The 20,249-nt window shown below is 42.1% G+C and overlaps 1 protein-coding gene across 1 annotated transcript; it reads left to right on the forward strand.

The window, feature by feature from the left end:
* Positions 1–4,362: 4,362 nt before the first annotated feature.
* On the forward strand, positions 4,363–7,893 carry LOC120027687 (SKI/DACH domain-containing protein 1-like). Its single transcript, XM_038972679.1, has 2 exons — positions 4,363–5,600; positions 5,706–7,893. Exons 1-2 carry the CDS (start codon positions 4,363–4,365, stop codon positions 7,027–7,029), a joined length of 2,562 nt encoding a protein of 853 aa, XP_038828607.1. The 3' UTR covers positions 7,030–7,893.
* Positions 7,894–20,249: the final 12,356 nt, after the last annotated feature.

Below are 20,249 nucleotides of genomic sequence, written 5' to 3' on the forward strand. Positions count from 1 at the left end.
AATATCTGTAGCACGACAAAAAAATACCTTATTTTTACGCGTTATTGATTAGTTCAGGGAACGTCAATTTAAGAAATTCTTGGATAATGGAGGGGCCTACAAATCATCGTGTCAATTTCTGCATAATTTTTGATAGCCCTATACATGATTCCCCCTGACCCTGTGAACGTGTCACTTTACTTAATTATTATTGTTTTATTCATAACAGGATCGTTAACCTATGACAGCAAACATTTGTGTTATAAGGGCTAAAAACGTTCAGTGTCCAATCAGACTAGATTTATTCTGTTGGCCTGTAAACTCCGTGATTTGCTATGCCGACATTCCCTCAACCCGACAACAGACAGGCCTTATATTTCTGTCTGTCTGCTAACTTCTTCAGGGCGAGAGACTTCAGACAATATTCCGAACAGAACAGTGATGACATCTGTATAAAGTATTGATGAAACTATGAACGTTGTTATGTCTGCAAGGCGAGATCAAACCATATGTTTTATCTGCAGCGTAGCCATAGTGCGGGTAAATGCATAGAACGTCCATCCAAACATTCTCCAGCCCGGCTATCTTTGGCTCTCTGTGGCCGGGCAGAGCTGGAGAGGTCGAGCCGTAATCCCCACGGATCAGGCCTCAGGGTGGAGCTCAGCTAACAGAGGACCCTTCTCCTTTGTCCATCCGAAGGCAAAACAATTATCCACACACACTTCAAAAGCTATAGAATACTTTATGCATGATAACTCGGTTCACTGAAGATGGTACAATTGGGAAAAGTCATGATGTGGGCTGGGTTGGGTTAAAGTTGTCCCCACCACACACACACACTCACACACACACACACACACACACACACACACACACACACACACACACAGGCAACGAGGTGAAAGACCAAGTATCTCATGCATAGTGTGCCTTCCTCCTTGCCTACTTAGTACATATACTTACCACGTATATACGCTACACACACAATTCAGGTGGAACCGAAAACCTCCTAATGACGGTGCGTACAGTTCAGCATCGATAGTAATATCAGGCCATTTGGTCTCCCGACTCTGCGGCCTGCTGACACCGCTCAGCTCTCGATCTCAGCAGGGAGGCCGGCAGGCTACAGGCCGGGATGTGCTTCCACTTGTACCTGGCCCTGGATCACAGGCTGCTAAGTAAACACACGTAAATGAATGTGCAATAGTGGTTTAGAAGCGCGATAGTGGTTTAAAGACTTGATGATAATATATGGCCCATAGAACCGGCTGTGTAGGACTGAAGCTGAGTAATACAAAAAATGAGTCAGGAAGTTGTGTATTTCTTTCTGTGGAGGTGAGACTGGAGTTCTTATGTCGGTAATATGAGTCATCCGTTGAATAGGGTAAATCATCACAATTACAACAACCACTTCGTTGACATTATAGCCTATAATAATATAACAATAACAAAGAAATAGGCTAAATAAACAAACAAAGAAAACACTCCCAATATAGCCTACTTTTCACAAATAGTCGAAGTACATTGTAGCTCCTTAGTGGAAAAGCACCAACCAACAATGCGTTCTTTATATTGTTATGGAATTAAACTGCAAGGACAGGATGTAGAATTCCAAAGTTCTCCCCTCTCTCTAACGCCCCCTCGCCCCTTTCCTTACCTCCTTCCCTCGCCACAATCCTCTGCAACTTTACATTTAAAAAAAATTAACCTTTATCAAACTAGGCAAGTCACACAAGAACACATTCTTATATACAATGACGGCCTACCCCGGACGACTCTGGGCCAATTGTGCGCCGGCCTATGGGACTCCCTATCATAGCCGGATGTGATACAGCCTGGATTCGAACCAGGGATTGTAGTGACGCCTCTTGCACTGAGATGCAGTGCCTTAGACCGCTGCGCCACTCGGGAGTATTGGGTTACTTTTGGTGAAGTATTTATAGGCAAAGATTATATTGCCTATACCTATTTCATGCCTCACTATGGCTGTTCTAACCCGCGACTATGTACCTCAGAAACAGTTCCCATGATTGGCATGTTCTCTTTTCTTTAATTTCACAATTCAACGAGTCCGTATAGCGCCATCGCCGGTCATTTCTCCAGATCATCTGCGGGCTCACTGAGAGCTGCAGCTTGGCAGGGAAGCCTAGGCCTATACCGTAAATTTACCAAAATTAGCGATAAAACAAAGGGAAATATACTTGTACGGGTTAAACCGTCATCATTAATGATCATATATATCTCCTATGCATGCTTGTTGTCTCACACGAACACACACAACAACAACAACAACAATTAACAACCCATTACAGGCCTCTTTACATTAGGAGCAGGGTGCAGTTGAGTGATGATATGGCACAGTGTGACATTTCTCCTCTCAGCTTCACCCCGCTCTGCTCTCAGAATATCAACCCATTATCAACATGTGCATGATAGAGCCTTAAACTGTGTGTGTGTGTGTATGTGTGTGTGTGTGTGTGTGTGTGTGTGTGTGTGTGTGTGTGTGTGTGTGTGTGTGTGTGTGTGTGTGTGTGTGTGTGTGTGTGTTTTACCAAAATACATACTGATATGCCTATGTTCAATAGGCCTATAATAAACCTGATATTAATTATTATCACGTTTGCAGAAGAGGCCTTGGGGAAAAGCAACTCTGAGCGTGCACTTTTACAGCAAGTGAAAGCAAGAGCTTTTCCCAGACTAATCGTCCGTCACGTTGCTCATGTTTTTATCGTGGTGGACCAGGGAACAGCAGACTCCGTGGCTGAGATAGAAATAGCATATCTACCGGTTTAGAATAGGACCGCGAGAAAGACTGACCATTAATACCGAGGTGAACGGCAATGCACGCTGACCCAATGTCTCTCCAAGCCTGAAAAGATACAAATACACCTTATGGAACAACGCGGACTGTGAAGAGATACACACACGCATACGCACACCCACGCTATGGGGATCCTTAATAAATACAAAATGTAAGAGGAGGGCACACAGACACACACACACACATTGACCATTCACCAAGTTTGCAACCTAAATGCATTCAACAAAATGTAGAATGGTATCGAAAACGAATCAAATATAATAATCAAATATAACAAAATGGTGTATGTAGGGCTATGTTTGTATTAATTCTGAAATAATAAGCCGCCCATGCATATATGTGTCGCTATGCGTAAAGGTTTGGCTAAATCGTCGTTAGAATGAGATCTCCTTTCACCCTTGAAATTCACAAAATAACTAAAAAAGCTCATGTTTAAGATTAATTTCCTCGAGGACCCCGACATAACTCTAAATTTGGGAGTTCAAACAGCGTTATACTCAGGTGAAAAATTTAAATCTCTTTGTCTGAGTCCATTTGAAAGAAGGTTACAACAAACCTTCACAATAGAATTAGCAAGGGGGTTAGACAGATTGACGGACGTCTGAATTCAACCATGGGAATTATATGCCATCTATTGGCCTATATTTCTTTGAAATTATATTTGTGCTCTCAATAATTCCACGTTGTTCGACTGACAGCGATATAGGCATAACGCCATAAATAGCCTACTAGTAGGATATAGAAGACGACTTGCCCATTTCAGCAACTTCAGCAACTATACCACTTCATCTGTTAAAAAACAATATTGAAATATGAACTTGTCATAGCGGAATTATTTAGCATACTTAACAAACGGAGGTGGAGGTACAATAGTATGGTAATCAACGGGGGGTTTGAGAGGGGGTGTCAGGGGGTGGAATATCCATTTTTATTGCATCACCTGTCAGCGGCGTCCTATAAGCTTCGAGTCTGAGGGCATTAATTGATGAAGGTGTCTCCGGGCTCGTGCACTTCCCCTCTGTCATTTTATTTGTGGCTAACCCCGAATCCAGGAGAGCAGCTGCATTTTGGCTCTTATTCTCTCTCTCTCCTTCCATCCCTCCCACCCCCTCTCTCTCTCCCTCCCTCCCTCTCTCTGTGTAGCTCTCTCCCTACCCCTCTCTCTTTTTTATCCTCTCGTTGTGGCAGTGGTATACACCTTCCTGTCGTGCTGCCGGTCAGAGGGAGTGAGCCGGAGAGGAGGAGAGACAGGGGATAGCAGACAGCCAGCAGCCGGCCTGGCGGTAATCCCTCGCATTCCTCCACCATGCCTGGTCCGGGGCAGGGCCCGGGGACTGATGCTGTGAACCCATCCGATACCACTCCATTTAACTCGGCATCTCAAAGTTTGCCTGTTCATGACGCAGCGTGGAGGTAGGCTACTAGGACGCATCAGCAGCGGCCGGCGCGTCAGAATGCCTTGAGCTCAAAACAGGGAGTTTATTCCTTTATTTTCGTGGCTGCATGAGTACAACTGACCGAGTTAAATGCTGAGATTATTACAATAGAGAGTGAAAAGCAACATGGGAGACCTGAAGTTTGGGTTTGAGGAAATGCAGGGAGTGAGGCTGGGATACCTGCTGATAAAAGGAAAACAAATGTTCGCCCTCTCCCAGGTCTTCACCGACCTGCTGAAAAATATTCCCCGAACCACCGTGCATAAACGCATGGATCACCTGAACGTTAAAAAACACCACTGTGATTTGGAGGAGTTAAGAAAGCTCAAAGCAATCAATTCTATTGCTTTCCACGCGGCTAAATGTACTCTGATATCACGGGAGGACGTAGAGGCGCTTTATTTCTCCTGCAAAACGGAGCGCGTGTTAAAATCCAACAAAAGAAAAGCAAAGAAGGCCAGTTTACCGGAGGGTGTGGGCGAAGGCAAGCTCAACGCAGACACGCACCCTGCCGGGTTATGGAGGGAGAAAGTTTGGTTAAGTTTGCACAGCGTTCCACAGACTCTGTCCCTCAAAAACAAAGCCGGCAGGAGAGAACAACCAACTTTGCGCCCCGACTCCAATCTACCTCAAATTTACAATAAATCCCTCGGTCGGGATTACTCCTCTGTCACCAAATCATCATGTAAACCCTTTAAAAACTATGAAACTGCTCAAATACCGAGCAATTGCGTCGCATTTAGCCAGGGACACTCGTTTTTCCGGAGCGTGGTGAGCCGGCAACCACTGTTGTTTCAGTCCGCCATTGCTGCTCAGTCCAGGCTCTCTGCAACCGGCGACCTACTTCACAAAAGGAAGAGGAGGCGCGAGGGGGGCGGCGGCAGGGATATGGGCAGCAGCGGCGCGAGGCAGTCATGGAGCAGGAGCAGACACACACACTCACACACTCACTCTCACACACACCACCCGGTGCTCCTCGTGCAGCCCAAGTGCTGCAGAAAGCCCAAAACACACTACAACCACAACCGGACAACTCTGAGCCATTTTGACATTGGACACGAGTTTTACCTCGACCACCACGCTCACCATCATCGTCACCCGCATCAACATGTGGGGGGGTTCCCGGAGAGCTACAGCAGTGACACGGAGTCCAGTTGCTACTCAGAGCGCCTCAACAGCGACTCCGACTTCGGCTCCAGTTTATCGACCAGCAGCAATTCTGGGACCTCTGATGAGGAGGATGAAGAGGAGAGCCCATTGGAGAGCTCTGAGGTCAGTTCTGATGAGGAGAGTTCATCTCAGTCTGACAGCAGCTCTGTGTCCAGCCAAGTGTCTGTCCAGTCTATCCGCTTCAGGAGGGCCCGGTTCCCCTCTCTCAACACCACCAAAAATATCACCACTAGAACTCTGCCTAATGCTCAATCTCTCTCCACAACTCTCTCCAGCACTAGAAATCAGTCGAACTCTAGAACTCTATCAAACAGTAGAACTATCTCGCACACTAACGCACCTTTGCTCCTGCAGCCTACCTTCCACTACAGCCACCAGCAGCAGCCATCTAAACCGATGGGCCAGTTTGGAACCAGCCAGGTGGACTATGACATTCCGAAGAAACAACCGAAATATGACTTTACAGCCAGGGAGGCCAAGCAGGACACACACACACACAGGCTCAGCTCGCCTGTCACCCGGGGGAGTTATTTCACTAAGAGGAGAGACAGGAAGGTTCCTGAGTCCCAGGTCCAGACCCAACGAGAGATAAAGCGAACCGAGCCTGTGTCCAGAAAAGTGTACGCACTGAGCCCCTCACCTAACACCAACGGGATAAAAGCGGTTCTTCCACACAGGACAACGGGACACGCAAAAAAAATCCTCCCAGTCCTGAGCTCACACTCCGCGCCTGACAAAGACACAAAGTACCCCAAGCCTACAAACAACAAGATTTCATTAGCTACAAATCTAAAAAGTGAGGTGAGAATCAGCCCCAACCTGAAACTGCCCTTTCTGCTCAAAACCATTAAGGCCGAGCCGGAGGAGCTATCAGTGGCCTCGGGTCCCCTCCCTGGGCGCAGCAGGGCGGTCAAGACTCCCCCCTTCAACCTGCAGAATGTGAAAATCAAAGTGGAGGAGAGCTATGATGAATACGAATACTACAGCCAGGCCTCTGGTTTCCAATGCAAAGGAGACGAGGCGGATATCAACAATGGCCAATACCACGGCGGCGACATCAAACAAGCTGCTGGCTGTTTTAACAACGAGACCAAAGCCATTGAAAGTTCTGCTGGGGCTCCCAAGTCCTCCTCCGGCTTGCAGGAATGCGGGAGCACTCAAGACACCCCTTGTCCTGAGGAGGGGGAGTATAAAAACGGAGCTGGGTTCAGGAAAAACTACAGGAGTCTGGTGCTGGGGAAGAAGCCTGGAATTTCGAGGGTGCAGCAGAAACAGAACGTGTCTAAAGTTGACAGGACTTTATCTTCTCGTCCCGTGGGCAAAGCTGAGATTTGTGAGGCAAATACTGAGGATCTAACAGGGGCGACTAAACGAAAACGCGCGTCCAGTAATGTAGCAGCCCCTCTGAAGAGGCCTTTCAGCTTCATGGCGAATTTCCCCGCTCCTCCGTCCCTGTTAGTGGGCAGCGACGGGGATTTAAGCCCTGCTTACTCTCTGAACTCTCTGGGGGGACCCCGAACTCCCCCTCGCTCTCACCCCGTGTGGCGATGGCAGCCTGGCGGTCTGCCTGTCCCTCCCCCACCCGCTCAGAGAATCAGGAAATGTTCACGCTTTTTTCTTTGACAAAAACAAGAGAAAGAAAAAACACCTGGATGGAAACCTACGTTGACTACAACTTGAGTCTTAAACTGAATGGGAGGCTCTAATGGCTTGCGTCCTTCCGTTGTTTTTATTTAAATTGTATCCTTTATATGATGTAGTGGATTTAAAACGTTCCTCGTTGTGGAGTTATAGATCAGTTATATATACTGCTATTCTCCATATCGCGCGGACCATATTTGAGACTCTATACCCATGCCACTGGACGATCCCTCCTCATGGATTTATTCTGACTAACTCTCAACAAGCTATCTACCATAAGCAATAGGCTACACGGTTTGGCAAAATGGGTTTACATGACTTTCTCTCGGATCTATTTTCTCTTCGCCTTGACGCTCGAGCGGTTGGATTGTACCAGGGTTTCAGTGAAGTAAACATTTTGTTGTGCTGTAGGCCTACTCCCTTTGTGGTGAGAGAAAGAGAGGGGGAGACTCCCTCTCATAAAAATCACAGCACTCCTATATGTTGGTCTTCTTTACTGTATTTTTTTCAGCTTTAACTTGGGTAAAATTGGGTAAATTCAACAGATTCAGGGTTTTCCTTTGGTAACATGGTTAGGGCTACTACTATTGTCTGTCACATTAGTCCTATTATGAGCCGTGGTTGTTTTTTTCACTATAGGATTTTTAAAACCTTGTAGAAACCCTCGTTTCAATTTTTATTTTATGCTTGCCAGAGTTTGGGTAAATTTTATCTAAATTTTATCTAATTCAGATAACTGTTTTTGAATTCGATTTCAAATGTCAATTAATTTATCAAAGCAAGTCCTAATTCATAATGTTCTTTGGACAGGCTATATTAAATTAGGAAGAATTGTGTGGGAAATTACCATTACTCTGGTCTGGCTGATGCTTGCAGATTTTCAGAGTGTTTGTGATATGGTTTCCAGCGTTGTTTGTATTTATGAGAGTATTTCCTGGTAAACTTAAGTTTGGCTGTAGTCAGACAGCCGCCAGCACCCATAAAGGCCCCAAAACACTGCAGGCCTTATGTACAGACAATCACACAGAGAGAGACGGCCCAGGCCGGACACAGATCAAGCCTTTCAGTGAAAAATCACACGTCCTGGACAGCCTTGCCTTTTTTAGCATTTTGGTGGGACATGTTCCTTAATATTACACGTTTATTTGTCAATTAAAACATTTGCAATGTCATACACGAAAAAAAGCATGAGAAAAACAGTGAAAATTACACCCCTGTCCAAGACGCCGGCCTAATACCAGTTTAGGGTTTGCATCACACTTAAACAAAAATCCAAACACACCAAAACGATGTCTTACAACACACCGAGCCTAATGTAATTTAATTTAGAAACAACACATGAAAGCACAAGTGGTAGGCCTACATGCTTTGCACTTTGACACACTCTAGGGTCCCATTTCCGCTTGATGATTGTAGGATAGCCTACATTATGAGAGAAGTTCAAATAAAATAAATGTAAGATAAGGTAGACTACTACTAGCTTATGTCCACTTAAATATTTCATCTAAAATGTATAATTGGTTATTTGTGGCCATCCACATGAGGTTGAATTATTTTCTATTTGGGTCAACATGGTATTAGAGCAGTTTATCAGTTGTTTATTGTATCCTTACATCTGCAAGAATGAATAAAATGCCCAGCACAGCGCGTTGCTGTGGAATAGTTAGCTATTAGCTCGGTGGGTAAATGCATAATTATCTGTTAAATTCTGCTGTGAAGCCCACGGTGCTGAATTGACCTGGGAAAATCTCAAGCCATACAAAATTATTAAAATAGACTATACAGTCAGTCGAAAATGTAGGCCCAAACACAAAGCTGATTGTGTCCCTTTGTTATGAAAGCATTGCACTCTGTTTTCCACAAAGGCCATGTCCTTCTCCATGTCTCCACTTCAACTGATATAGTCTCTACGCTGTTTTCTCACATGAATCAAGTCAGAAAAATATTTTCTAATGTTGCCTCATAAACATGTATAAATCTAGCCTTTACATATGGACGCGTGATGAATGTATAGGCCTATATGTCAAACTTTTTTCATTGATCCTATATCCTTATGTTGCTAATTAATAAACTAAGAATAGACCAAAAAATACAAATTAAATTCAGTCAAATTTAACTGAAGTTGCACCTAAATATCGATATTTTTCCACCAACGTAAAATGTTGATTTGGTGAAGTTGTGGCTAAGAATGAGCTTTTCTCCCTGTGACAAAGAGAGTCCGAGTCAGCCTGGCACATAACCACAAACAACATGCCTGATTATGTCAGGATTCTCACATCAACATCAGCAGCAAAGACAGAAACAAAAGCCCATTCGATTGGTGATTGTAGTTAAGAGAGAAAAAAGCGCCGTTTCACACAATGCTCAGAGTTTGTATAGATTGATCTGTGTGTGACATGCACCTCTACCACCCCAAGCCTGTAGGCTTCCCATACCATAGTGCGCACTTCCCTTGTAGCGAAGGTAGAGAAGCACTTAAAAATGGCACATTTGCCTCCAAACTAAACACAGCCATTTTAATCTCCATTTGAAAATGACGTAATCTCTCTCCAAGCTAGAGGGAGTTATGGGGAGGGGAGGGATGGGATTCATATGCTGCACGAGGGAAGCTTCCACCGCGTAATCCCCGCGTCAAAGTGTACTGGGCCAGAGGAGGGATATACAGCCCAGCGTTTAGAGAGGACACACACACACACACACACACACAGACATATACACACACACACACTTCCCGTTGTAGGTACTCGCCAATTCTCACGCCGATCACAGAGAACATCACCCGGGCAAGGAGATGGTGGTAGAGGCGTTTAGGGAAGACTAAAAGAGCTCTGACAGTGACGCTATCAATGTAAATAATTGCATGGTGTAGCAGCTCGAGGCTCAGGGCTCTTTCTCGTTCTCCCTCTCTTTCTCGTTCTCCCTCCCGCTTTTCCTCTCAGCTCCAATCCTTATCTTAGCTTTTTGATACAATACTTGATTGAGGTCAGGGTTTTGACATGAACTTTGAAGTCACTGGCTGTTTATATAAAAAACGGAATATTTATTTTTGTGAATTACTGGGTTTTGTATATCATTGTTGTTTAGGATAATGCACTCGAAATGAAAACCTTGAATGTTGGATTTCTGAAGCACTTTCCCTTTCTTCCGAGTTATGAATGACTCATTAAAGACATCTGAGTGTGAGTGACGCTGCATTCTCTTTGTTGTGAGTTGAACAATCACACACTTCATTCATATTGGTATTACACGGTATGCCTACATAGACTGAAACCTCACCAAGAGGATACCATATTGGCAGAGAATTGGTTCTTTGGACAAATGTGTAACTCAGCGCGTATTTTGGATTAGGAAATATTGGTGCAAGGGACAACTTTTACTATCCATTACTGAAATGTAACTAAGACCCACAGAGATATTACACTGCCATGTTTGACACACACTATAGGTCTACTTCTACGTAATTATGGACATATTGGCCAAGTGAACATATTGACCAAGTCAGTATAAACTGACTTATAAACGTCTAGTAGTACACGCACTTCTATACACAAACCTGTAGTACACATGTGGGCTTGTGAGTGCCATTAAGGCCGTACGAAGGGTTTCACCATTGATATCCACAGGAATATATGATCGACTCGTAGTGCATAGTACCCATTAACAACCGACAACATCTCATCCGCCATGTTTGTTTCTCTGCTGCGGTTTTGATTAATGGGATTTTATGGTATGGTAAACCAGGAGGTTGATGGGTGGACCGCGGGGTAGAGGGCTGTCTAACCTAGGCCAGGCCTGTCTGCCTGGAGGCCCCGCGGTAGCCTCCGGGTGGAGGTTAGGCAGTAGGCTGCAACAGACGACTATTGGAGATAAATTCCAGTGCGGATTGCGAACCAATAGACTGTAACTTCTATACAATAACAAGAGATAGGCAGAGAGGGATTAAAAGAGTTAAACCACTAGTTGGATCAAGAAAAAACTCAGCAATTTACAAAAGGCGTTGACTATTCTATCTAGCGCCATCGCTGCGTGGACAGTTATTGCATCCAACGCACTCAATACAGTATTCTCCCTGCTGTGCTTGTTAAGAAAAACAAGTTAAAAGATTAACGCTGAAGGACACAGCCTGAATCAGGGTCAGCAGAACGCACTGAGTTATCAGACAATTAAATACGAAAGACCGATCAAAGTTGTCACTACTCTATTATTAAATCTCTCAACTGTACAACAAAAAAATAAATATATATGTTGTTGCCTGTCATTCATTTCCTCTCAAAAGGTCATTCAAAAGACAATTCAAAATCACATAATTCAAAATACTTATATGAATTAATGAACAAATAAATAATATAATTAATTAGGCTAATGATTTATATTTTAAGTTTTATAGGGCTGATAGAAAACACCCACCCACACACACACACACACACACACACACACACACACACACACACACACACACACACACACACACACACACACACACACACACACACACACACACACACACACACACACACACAAGTTACTAGCTTCAGTAAAATACGTTTGAATCTATATATAGGCTAGTTTTCATTGGTGCTTGCGGGAAACAATTGTGTCAATTACACATCACAAACACAACTTTGATATAAAATAATGCCGGCTGCTATCTTTTCTCAGTGGCGTAGTGGTTTAACACACTGCGTCTCAGTGCAAGAGGCGTCACTGCAGTACCTGGTTCGAATCCAGGTTACATCGTTGAATTGTGAAATGAACATGCAGATCATGGGAACTGTTTCTGAGGCACATAGTCGCGGGTTAGAACAGCAATAGTGAGGCATGACCCTCGAACCCTCTGCATCGCTCCACATAGGTATAGGGTATATAATCTTGTCTATAAATACTTATCCAATACTCCCGAGTGGCGCATCGGTCTAAGACACTGCCTTTCAGTGCAATAGGGGTCACTACGGTACCAGGGTCGAATCCAGGCTGTATCACATCCGGCCGTGATTGGGAGTCCCAAAGGGTGGCGCACAATTGTCCCAGCATCGTCCAGGGTAGGCCGTCATTGTAAATAAGAATTTGTTCTTAACTGTTAAATAACAATAAAATTGACACACATTTAGTATTTCGATCTTATAGTAAAATTCTGCATTTATATTGATGGGAGATTTCCGGGAGATTTCGTGTTAGGCGAACATATATAACTTTGGACCCATCCACACTGGTTGTAATCAATAGGCAAATGCTGCCGGTGTTAACCCGTCCCATGCAATCTGATAAAGCCTGATCCTACACACCATGAAGACCAGAAATCACATAGCCTATCCTTTGGCCAAGTTACGATATGTCCAAATGACCAATAGTCTTAATGGAATAGTAATAGGCCTAGGCTTACTTTCAACACTTCTATTAGGCCTATTTCATTATTTTCCATAGGTAAATGCAGCCAGACCAAAGTAGGACTATGTGATCGTCCAGCACTAGGCCCTAGTTGACCATGTACAAGCAGAAATCCACAACTGATTTGGTCATGCAGGGTGTTGCCTGAATCAAATGACCTAACTACTGAATAATGGTAATTCCATCGAAGAATTTGATGCTCAATAATTGAAATAATTATATTATTAAAAGTAGAATTATTTTCAAATGAATAGATATTGAAATCACCAAATCATGTTGCTATAGCAAGAAAGAAATAGCACTGCTGCTTTAGTCACTATACAACTCCAACACTGCCACGCATGATGATGCTGAAGCCTGTACTTCAACTTCTAAAAAGCCTACACATTAGTGGAGAGTGCACCCTATGTAGGTGAAAACCAGTGAAAATGCAGTTATCCTCTTCACATCCATAGCTCTATATAGGCGACCCGTTACCCTGCATTTCAACCCTGCTACCGTAACGGCTTGGAGAGTCTTCTGGGGGTGAGGGATATGGTTTTTGAATTACACTCTCGCTCATATTATAATGAGCTAGTCTTTTAAAAACGTACTATATGTGTGTGTTTGCGCGCGCGCGTGTGTGTGTGTGTGTGTGTGTGACCTATATAACCTACTGCATAAGCGAAAGCTCGAGGACCCTGGGATTTGTACCAGCCTGCCCCGTTGAAACAGACGAATGTATAGGCTAAACCGCGAACCATCATTTCACCGATAGAAACTCAACCTCTCTCAGAACAAACGTTTTCACTTCAGTCCGTATAATTCAAAGACCATATAAGTGAAATACCCATAGCTTTTATTGTCTCACTGACAATGGTGGTTATTTACTTAACCGACGGGTGTCTGTTTTACAACGCTGACTTATGTAAACACGCTGGTTGGTCTCCATTGACAGAACAGCAGAGTTAGCAGCCATGATAACAGAGGTGTGATCATAACAGCACATCTCCTATTCGCTTACATATGAGACTGAAGCCTTCACGCAACCCTGCAGTGGAGGCGAAGATGGAAGACGAAACATGGGCATTATTTTTTGTTTTTAGGCAACTCGTGATTTAAATCTACAATTGAAGTAATTCTCCAAAGTATGTGTGTATACCTAAACGAATGTATAAATTCATGTTATCCCTTTTTGCAAAATTGGTGAATGGTTTATCTTTTCAGCAATGTTCTGTTATTAAGTTAAACTTTTTCTTCTGTTGATATTGGTCGCGAGTAAATGAGAGCTGAAGAGGAAAGTAAATATCTAGCATTTTTTATGCAATTTCAACTTTAAGCACAAAACTATCTTAACTTTATTAGAAAAGATAGTGGCGTGGAAATGTGTTTGTGGAGGACACAATGCGCCCCAGATCGAAACACGCCTCATTCTGATTTTTGAAGACTTTTGCATTAATTTGATTTAAATCCCATTATTCACTTGAATTACTATAGTGTAATACAAGTTTTTCTTTGGCACTTTGTTGAGAAATCAACCCTTGACTCACATTTCACAGTTCTCCCGTGGAAGGAGTTATTGAGTATATATTTGCTTATACTATCATACTATTCTTAAAGTTGTCAGTGACATGTTACAGCACACAGTATTTCTATTGTGTGATTCCATAGAGTTGCATCATGTCGTTCATCTGAGGCCAGAGAGATGCTGTGGACTTCCCAGCAAGGTCACCCGTGAGACAAATCAGTATTCGACGTCCATCCATGTCTGAGGACATAAGGAGATGACGTAAAAACCGGCCACTAGAGGCAAAAGTGAGCGCTATTAGTTTGAAGTTGGTTTTTAATTTTGTTGTGTGAACGGGATGGCGGATTGGCGTAAACGTCCGCCTCTGGAGCCAAGGGTTGATTGCTCGACTCAAACGATATAAAGTGGTTTTGGTTTCTGATATTTTGTTTTAAGCCTCGTTCGAATCAAATGATCTACAGTTGTTTTTGTTTCTGAGATTTCGTTTTAAGCCGATCCTAAATTTGAAGTTCGAGAAACAGATGAGACTGTGAGAGCTGAAAGACTGTCTACCCTGTACACATTTCTGCTGTGGCGAGAGAGACCAACAAAGAATTTGAAAACAAATACAATTTTAATAAACTCCCATATATATTAGGTGAAATACCATAGTGTGCCATCACAGCAGCAAGTTTTGACCTGTTGCAACAAGAAAAGGGCAACCAGTGAAGAACAAACACCATTGTAAATATAACCCATATTTATGTTTATTTCTTTTACCATAGCCTAGTCCACAATCTAGTAAACATGGTTGCCTGATCATCCTCCTCCTTCTGCGGTAAACCTTAACCTCTCCACCGCGGCGTAGCTACATTTATTTCGGTTAGAGAAAGCTTGATAAACATCCATTAATGGGGTTATGACAGGCCTATAGAATAACGTGTTCTATAGTCAATCGCTGGTGAAGGCCGAAACGCCTAGTTCAAACTGCAAGTGTTACTGACGATTTGCCTTATTTTGCCTATCTCATTTTAAATTCACTAGGCCTAATTTTTAAGGATAAACGTGAGTTTTCTTTAGTCACATTTTAAAATATATAGCCTGTTCACAGTTATGTTGAAAATAACCATAGCTCTTAATGTGATTTCAATTAAGGTTTTATAATGAGCAATTTCAGTCCAATACAAACAGGCCTCGAACAAAATTGGAGAGAATAATGTCATGAGAAGTAGTCCAAATTATGTAACATGGTTCAAATTATATAACAACGCATGGATGCATGCATCAAAAGACACAAAAGACCTCCAGCGTGAAGCTGAACGCTTGCTCGCATATTGCAGCCAATGAGTTCATGAAGCCAACTTATCTAGGGCATATTTCAAAGGCGCCTGTATTCGTCTGGTTAAAATGACGTGATCCAAAGACATTTGTGAAATCATGTTGGTTTCAGAAGCACCCCAAGCCTTCAGCAATATCCTCGACAGGTTGCAGGGAGAGGCTTTTCCTGATCGCGAGGGAGCGGGGCTGCATATGGGGCTCGTGGGTCGAGGGGGAAACCGCCTGGCAGAGGCCTTGAGCCTGGTCACGGAGCCCAGCGCGATTTTAAAGCTTCTTATGCGGAGAGGACAAGGAACATGTCAGGAAAATAGTCTAGACTGAGCTGCAGATTTGCCTATATTCAATCTTTAAATAGACGTATACTTTTAGGCCTATATTTGAAGTGTATACTGTTTGATAGAACGGGCCTTGTAAAATAATTAGGCCTATATACGAAGAACAGAATTATGAAGAACAGACCCCCAAGGAAAATAAATGAAAATATAATTTCAAGTCAAGAAGCCACTGCTTTATTACAAGTGCATGTTTGTGTAGGTCAGGACAGGGACATTTGAAAATGCAAATGTGTTAAGCCTAAACTCCATGCAAAACGTCAGCCTCATGATTCAGCACAAAATCCGCATAAAACTGCTGTAGGCCTATTCTGCACTAATCTCTTAAAGCTTCGGCTATACATATATCCAGGTGCTGAGAGATCCCATACGGGCCTATAGCCTAGGGTGTATTAAGATAGTTAGGCATAAATAAAACGAGTTAACATTTGTGAGGATATGCTTAGACTGCCCAGTGCAGCCCTTATAATCTCAATATCAAATCATTTCTGGGTAAGAATTAAGTACTTTACTGTGATTGTTTTCAATCAACATGGTCAAAAATAAACAAAAATAGCTCCTTAGCAAGAGCAGTTTCTCAAGTAAGAATTTGTCTAGGACTGTCTCGGAGGGGTCTGAGTGGTGAGAGGAAAACGAAAAAACTATTTGTTATTGGCAGAGAGTTTTGGAACTCTATTTCTTATTGGTATATTAACCAATTTAAAGGCCAAAACTAAATCCCACCAAAACAGGTTGAAATGTCAGGTGTCTTTTCAAATAGCTCTTACACTAAAAGGAAATTATCATAATTTCCCTATTCCACAGTATTATTCCAACCTTATAGTGTGGAAATATATATAAAACAGAGGATAAATCACGTTTTTGACTGCACTGGGCCTTTAAGTATAATTAGGTTTAATTAGCCTAAGTATATACCTGCATTCATATTCGATTTATACTGTTTTATCATTAAGTTTCAGGTCTTTGTATTTATACAGCTACGTGTAGCCTATTTATATTGGTAATTAATACAATAACAGGATCACCCATAGGCTAATAATTTACAAACATTTTACTAATATAAACTATAAGCCTAATCAGTTCATAAGCAGATCTGCAGCAAAAGTGTTGCTTATGAAAGTTACAGCCGTGGAAAGAAGGGCTGCCTCGCGTCCTCTCCGAACAATCCCATTTCTGAATACCTCTGAAGCGGATTGGCCCCGAGTGACCTCCTTCGGGGTTAAAAGACTGATTTCACAACAACCCCAAACAGGCATAAACTAAAGGCTACCATACCAATCTATAGGCTTAGTAGTCCCTGTTTTTATTCTAATTACTTATAATTATTATTCATATTATTGAAGAATTGTTGAAGGTATAGACTATTATTCTCGTAAGTCCACATTTTACCTATCTGAAATTATTGTTTAAATTCCTCTAGTCCATTTCTAATCCTTTTACACGAATGAGAGGACTCGCTTATTTTAAACTATAGCTTCAGAACAGCTGTTCGACAACTGACTTAAATGTCCAATTTATAGCAGCTGAAATTATTATAGTGATTTCACTTAAGTATTTCTCCTCTCTTGAAGCGCCACGGTCGATGAGTCTATAATGTTTATCTTGATTATAGCTGAAATCTATATAATAGGGATGCGATCAACCATTTTATTTATTTAGGCTAAATCATTGTATTTACCAAAAATAGTCGGCAACAATTGTCAATGTTTATCATTGACATCGTAACATATAGGCTATAGAATTTACAGAAAAAAATGAGGATATTGCACATAGAGATAGGCCTACATCAAATCACACTAAACTGCCCTGTGATGTTTGGAATCACTTATGCCAGATGACTTAATAGGGTATGGGCCTATAGCCTCTTACACAGGAATATCTATTGAGGCTCAATATAAGCTAAGTTAAATATGTCCAGAATTGTTGTTCATAATTGCCTTTGAAATATAAATGAGGTATAGACCTAGGCTAGGCTACAAAACATCAATATTATTCTATACATTGTTGTGTAGGCCAACAGCAGCTACAGGCAATATTCCCAACAGAATCCACTGAACTAGTGTAGCCTAATGCACCGGTTTTACTTTGACTACCTTCCATTGGATAAAAGGATAAAACGTAAAAATGTTAATTGACAAATAGCCTAATACAAAAAAGTATGTCGCTCCATTCTGCATTCTAAAATGACAGCTCAAACACGAGCATTCTCGTCATTGATAAACGCCATTGTTTGTCCGATAGGCTGTGGACGTGGCCGCGCCCGCATGCCCGCCTGCGGGGATTTATTAGGAACAATCTCGTCCAGCGGTGACCTTTGGCCCCTCATACCACGGAATCAGGCTCCGCGGTATGCGCTGGGTGAATGCCACGAACACACCAACGAATAGGCCTATATAGCTACAGACATTCTGTTGATCTATAGCAAAACAAATGATTAGCTCATATTTATTCATTAATTCATAGCAACAAATAGGCTAGCCTAAGGCCTAACATTAGGAAACATTTCCAAAGCAACGTCCAATTCATGGACACAACCCTTGCCACAGTCCCTTCATTTTGAGATTCATTATATTTTATTAGGCCTACTTTCTATCTTATTTTTTTCTTAGTAAATAACTGAGTTGTTGAAAAGTAATTGAAGTCAATTCATCACCTTTGGAATGAGCATGCAGTAAGGCCTGAAAAGGAGTGTCATGGAAAAGGGTAGGCTATTGATCACGAAATAAAAGGAGAAACATGAAAATGTAATTTCTCTGCCTAGCAGATTTGTGAGAAAAGAAAGATGCTATAACTCATAGAAGCCAAACACTTACTAGTGCAGCAGGCTGATACTGTATGTCAAATACATTTTTAATTGTAAAAGCTCATTTTTTTCACTTTAAAAGTTATATTTCTTAATAAACACAATAGGACCATTGACTGTCTGGTTCTTCTATATTCTACCACTCAGGTTTCAGCCAATTTTTGGACCACTTCTTTAAATTGGGTATTTGGGTCTGGAAGAAAGGGGAAAAGCAAGGGATTCAGTCCGCATTGTATTTAACCCTTAAGGGAACGCGACGCCTATACCTGTTGTGAAGCAACGGCCATTCAACCCACCTCGTTTACGCTCCACGAAATCAAACAGGAGTTATATGAATTAATTAAATCCTTATAATAACACGTGACTTGACCCTCCAGGCGTCCCGGTTTTGATAAGATCTGCACGTCACGGTGGATGGTTTGGTTTGGCTTGATTGGGACTTGTTTGGAGGGTAATCCGACCCGGACCCAAACGCCGTGGGACACGGAGCGTCAACGGACCAAGTCGAACAGTTTATAGGCCCAATACTTAAAATATGTGGAACTTCAAAATATGTAGGAAGCTACCTTTGCTTTTGCTGGAATCAAATATGGCTAACGAAATATCCATGGATCATAATGCATACAGGTTACGCCTGCTGAAAATAAGTCAAGCCCTTTTGTGAAGGTACCCAGAGCGTATAATACTCACCCATACGTCAAACTATACAGGCTATTCTTTGATGTGTTCCCGAAACAGGCTGATGGTGAGAGGTGTCTGAAGCCAATCAAGCAATTATCATGTTAGAAAAAATATAGCCTATGATATCAATTCAGGGACTAGCTAGTGATATCAATTCAGGGACTAGCTAGTGATATCAATTCAGGGACTAGCTAGTGATATCAATTCAGGGACTAGCTAGTGATATCAATTCAGGGACTAGCTAGTGAAGAACGTGATCCTTTTGGAGGTTGTGTTGACAGATTATATTATCCAAACGTGTTCAAAGTTAAGTCAAAATGTAGGCCTAATTATTTCCCAGTTCTATTAAAGCAATTGAATATTGATCAGTAAAACATCAAATCGATTAGCAGTCAGGGATGTGATGTAAAATCAGGGAAAAAAAGCCTGGTCCATTGAGATGATTTTTGAAATAAGACAATCTGATTCTTAATTAAGATAATGCACTTTGGTTGACACCTTGAAATGTTGCAGTGCCTCCACCCCAACTACCTCATTGTCCTTTACTGGCTTGGTCATTTAAAGGAATTTGGCTTATTTTATAAATACATATTTTACTGATTCAATAGGCAAGCCTATCCACAACATATGCTTTCTACATTGTCTCAAGTTATATAATAGCATAAACAAAACAAAAGTTTGATACCAACATGTTTACGCTTTATCAGACTAGTTTAGGTTACTTGTGGTTTCGTGTAGCTATGCATATGCATACAGTAGCTGTAACTGTTTTTTATAAACAATGTGTAGGGCTTACAGTTTCCATTTATTACAATTCCATTTTTGTTATATGTGCATAGCTTTGATCTGCAGGCTAACAAGGCTGGTTGCTAAAGTGATAAAGGCTCCGTCCAATGTGGCTCAGTCGGTAGCGCATAGCGCTTGCAACGCCAGGGTTGTTGGTTCAATTCCCACGGGATAAAGTACGAAAATATCCACTCACGAATCTCAATCTCTCTGGATAAAGGTGTCTGCTAAATGACAACAACTTCAATGTAATGCATATACGGCAACTTGAAGGTGTTGGCAGTTCTTTTTTAGTTAAAACTTAACCCTAACTTTCCAAACCTCATTTGACATGAAAATACCAACCTCCACCAATCTTTTTTTTTTTTTTAAGTCTGTGAATAACTGGCTA

Source organism: Salvelinus namaycush, chromosome 33 (assembly GCF_016432855.1).
Source record: "Salvelinus namaycush isolate Seneca chromosome 33, SaNama_1.0, whole genome shotgun sequence".
In the NCBI taxonomy this organism is placed as follows: Eukaryota; Metazoa; Chordata; class Actinopteri; order Salmoniformes; family Salmonidae; genus Salvelinus; species Salvelinus namaycush.

What these genes read in the sequence shown, in the direction of transcription:
- LOC120027687 (XM_038972679.1), top strand. Translation starts at nt 4,363, where the DNA reads ATGGGAGACCTGAAGTTTGGGTTTGAGGAAATGCAGGGAGTGAGGCTG. An exon ending in ATCCGCTTCAGGAGGGCCCG is followed by an intron (nt 5,601 to 5,705) that starts GTTCCCCTCTCT and finishes GTCGAACTCTAG; the next exon opens with AACTCTATCAAACAGTAGAA.